This window comes from Phoca vitulina, unplaced genomic scaffold (assembly GCF_004348235.1).
Source record: "Phoca vitulina isolate PV1807 unplaced genomic scaffold, GSC_HSeal_1.0 scaffold53, whole genome shotgun sequence".
NCBI lineage: Eukaryota > Metazoa > Chordata > Mammalia > Carnivora > Phocidae > Phoca > Phoca vitulina.
The window spans coordinates 11555412-11558124 of NW_022589756.1; the positions used below are offsets into that span (position 1 = coordinate 11555412).

The 2713-nt window shown below is 45.0% G+C and overlaps 1 protein-coding gene across 1 annotated transcript; it reads right to left on the reverse strand.

The window, feature by feature from the left end:
• Positions 1 to 2006: 2006 nt before the first annotated feature.
• On the reverse strand, positions 2007 to 2685 carry DEFB136 (defensin beta 136). The gene is made up of 2 exons (XM_032389083.1): positions 2631 to 2685; positions 2007 to 2179 (listed from the first exon to the last, which is right to left on the reverse strand). Exons 1-2 carry the CDS (start codon positions 2683 to 2685, stop codon positions 2007 to 2009), a joined length of 228 nt encoding a protein of 75 aa, XP_032244974.1.
• Positions 2686 to 2713: the final 28 nt, after the last annotated feature.

The following is a 2713-nucleotide window of genomic DNA, read 5'->3' on the forward strand; positions in this document are numbered from 1 at the left end:
TGATAAGGTATCAGTAAAAGTTCTCCGTATCCTTCAGATTTCTTGATTTCCAGTGACTTACATTAACTCTGGGCATTTTTAAGCCTAAGGGGAATGCACTAGAGAGATATCTGAGACCTCATAGAGAAGGCTCAGAATAGGGCCATAAGCAAAGGAGCCCTGAAGGGTCATTCTGCTAGAGCAGGGTCCTGAAGCAGTCTGTTGCGCTAGGATGAACCAGCTTCCCAATGGCACCGATGTAGTGATATTGTTTACTCAAGTCCAGAGCCTGGGGACAGACATCTGATTTGCGAAACCTAAATCATGGACTTTCCCCATGGTTGCCTTGTGATGTGGAGAACAAAGATGAGTAGTTTTGGCTTCCTCAGAGCAGGTGGCCACTCCTTCAAAGGTTGTACCCATGAAGCCACGAGGTGAGTACAAAATGGCTTTTATGTGTGATAAATCAGTATGCTTATTTATTTCATATGTGGGTTTTTAGCCAGAATAACTGAATGTTCCAGCCTCATCTAAGCTGTCCTGAAGAACATCAAAGGCGGTGTTGTGTGTCTATTCTGCCATCCCATTGTCAAAGTTAAAGCAGTATCTCACCTCAGGCTGGTATGATCGTGGTTTTGGGAACCACAAGAAAAGGGTAGAGATCTTTAGCCTTTATTTTGGGTTGTGGACCCTTTTGAAATCTGGTGAAAGAATATTAGCCTTCTCCCTTCACCCAGTTTTCTCTTTGTATTTCCTGCTTTTATGTTAATTTCATTGCATTTATATTACTTTGCAAGCTTTTGCACCCACCTCTCCTTTTCTTTTGGTTAGGGGGTGGGTTTAATTAGCAAATACAGGTAGCCCAACACCACAGAACCTCTCTAGATGTAACCAAAAGGACTAGCTAAGACACAGATGCCCAAGGAGGCCAGCCCTGTGGACTACTGAAGCTTTCTGGTTTTTCTTTTTTGTTGGAACGTTGAGGATTAAAGTGGATGAGTCTGAGCAGGCAGGACTTCCAGAAAGAATGAAGCCCTGCTTAGCATTCCAGTGCACACATTCAGATGTGTTTCCTTCAGACACATCCTTGGAGGAGGGAAACCCTGACTGACACTCAGCTATTGTTCTTCCTCCTAAGCAGCTAATGACAAGGGTCTTTAAGAAGCTCTGTTACATCTGCCCCTGGGCTGGGGCACTGGAGGGGTAGTAAGGAAGTGCTGCTGGAAAAATGCTACCCCACAGACAGCTGTGTGGGTATGTCTGGCTCATTGCTTCCACCACAGTGGTGAGAGCAGCGATGGTTGGTGTGTGGAATCTTAGGGCAACCTTGATCTTGAAGCATCAGAGCTGCTGAGTAGAGTCAGGAATGCAATGGAGCAACCAGGAACATTTACAGCTTTAAGCCATAGGGAGAGTTTTGAGGGGTCTGCTGTTCCATGGATCTAGCTGGATTCTTGACTCCTCATTGGACTACAACCTACAACCACTACAAACTACAGTGAATACTTCCAGCTTGATTCTTATAATTGGGAGGTGGTATAGATTGACAGTAAAGACACTGGATCAAGACTGGGCTTAAACCCACTACTAACCTACACTTACTGATTGTGTGACCTTGGAAAAGTTCCTTCATCTGCAAAATTGGAGAAAAAAAAAAGGTTTTGTGGTGAGGATGTAGTGATTTGATATACGTGAACCACTTAAAAGTGTGACTGGCACAGAGTAAGCTATGGTGATTGAGCTCAGCATACATCATCTCCTTGGGCCTATGGCCATGTGTTCATCAACTGACTTTAAATTTGAAATAGGAATTGGTGATTGGGGTTGGGAGGGCAGAAAAAAGAACAGGAGATACATTTTGCCACAGTGCCCCTTCACAAAATACCTCTGGAATTTTGCCAGTAAGTTGGTGAGAATCTGCCCCTCATTTGCTACCCATGGCTTGTCAATGATCTTTACACACACAGAGGGGATTTTGTCCTTTTAGCCATTCATATATCCTTTTAATTGGACCCATGAGGTGAGGGTCATGGCTCATTTGCCTGAGGGAGGATATTTTTCTTCATTTTTATGCAACAAGACAATATGTTGTGACAGAATGCTACCCATCTCCATCCCACTCTGCAACCGAAGAAGCACCTGCCTTTAAGTGCAGTGCAAGTACGAATTTCTACTCCATCATTTCCAAACATTCCATTCCCTGAAGGAAAAAAAACATGGAAAAGAAAAATCAGGCTTTACGGGGCTTGGAGAAATCCTAGACCTGCCCTCTCTTCCTGGTGGGTGGCTTATTATTTTGTGATTGACCTTCTGCATCCTGTCCTCTCACCTCATATCCTATTTCAGGGAGGGCCGCCACGTCTAAGGGTAATCAGAGGAAGTTAAGGGAAATAGGAATTTGAATAGCTGAACGGTGATGTGTGTGTCATGAAATTGGCTCCTCTCTCTCAAGCTTGGGTAGACCTTCAGGATTTGGCAACAGGTGAGCAGGGCAAGGGCTGAAGACCACCAACTCACATCCCATCCCTAGCCTGCTGGTCCATCTGCTATTGGGTGTCCCCCTGCTGGTCTTATGCCCATAAAGGATTTTAAGTGCCTGTGTCCTCGGAAGACCCCTACTTTCATGATCAGACCTGTACCCGCCATCTTACCTGAAGGCAGTGAGATCAACAGGAGGAAGAGTAATCCAGAGAGAGAGCACCTCATTGCTTGAGAGGGCATAGACCTGGAACTT

Coding starts and splice junctions, on each gene's coding strand:
- DEFB136 (XM_032389083.1), bottom strand. CDS start 2,685: ATGAGGTGCTCTCTCTCTGGATTACTCTTCCTCCTGTTGATCTCACTG. Junction 2,180..2,630: donor GTTGATCTCACTGCCTTCAG/GTAAGATGGCGG, acceptor TTTTTCCTTCAG/GGAATGGAATGTTTGGAAAT.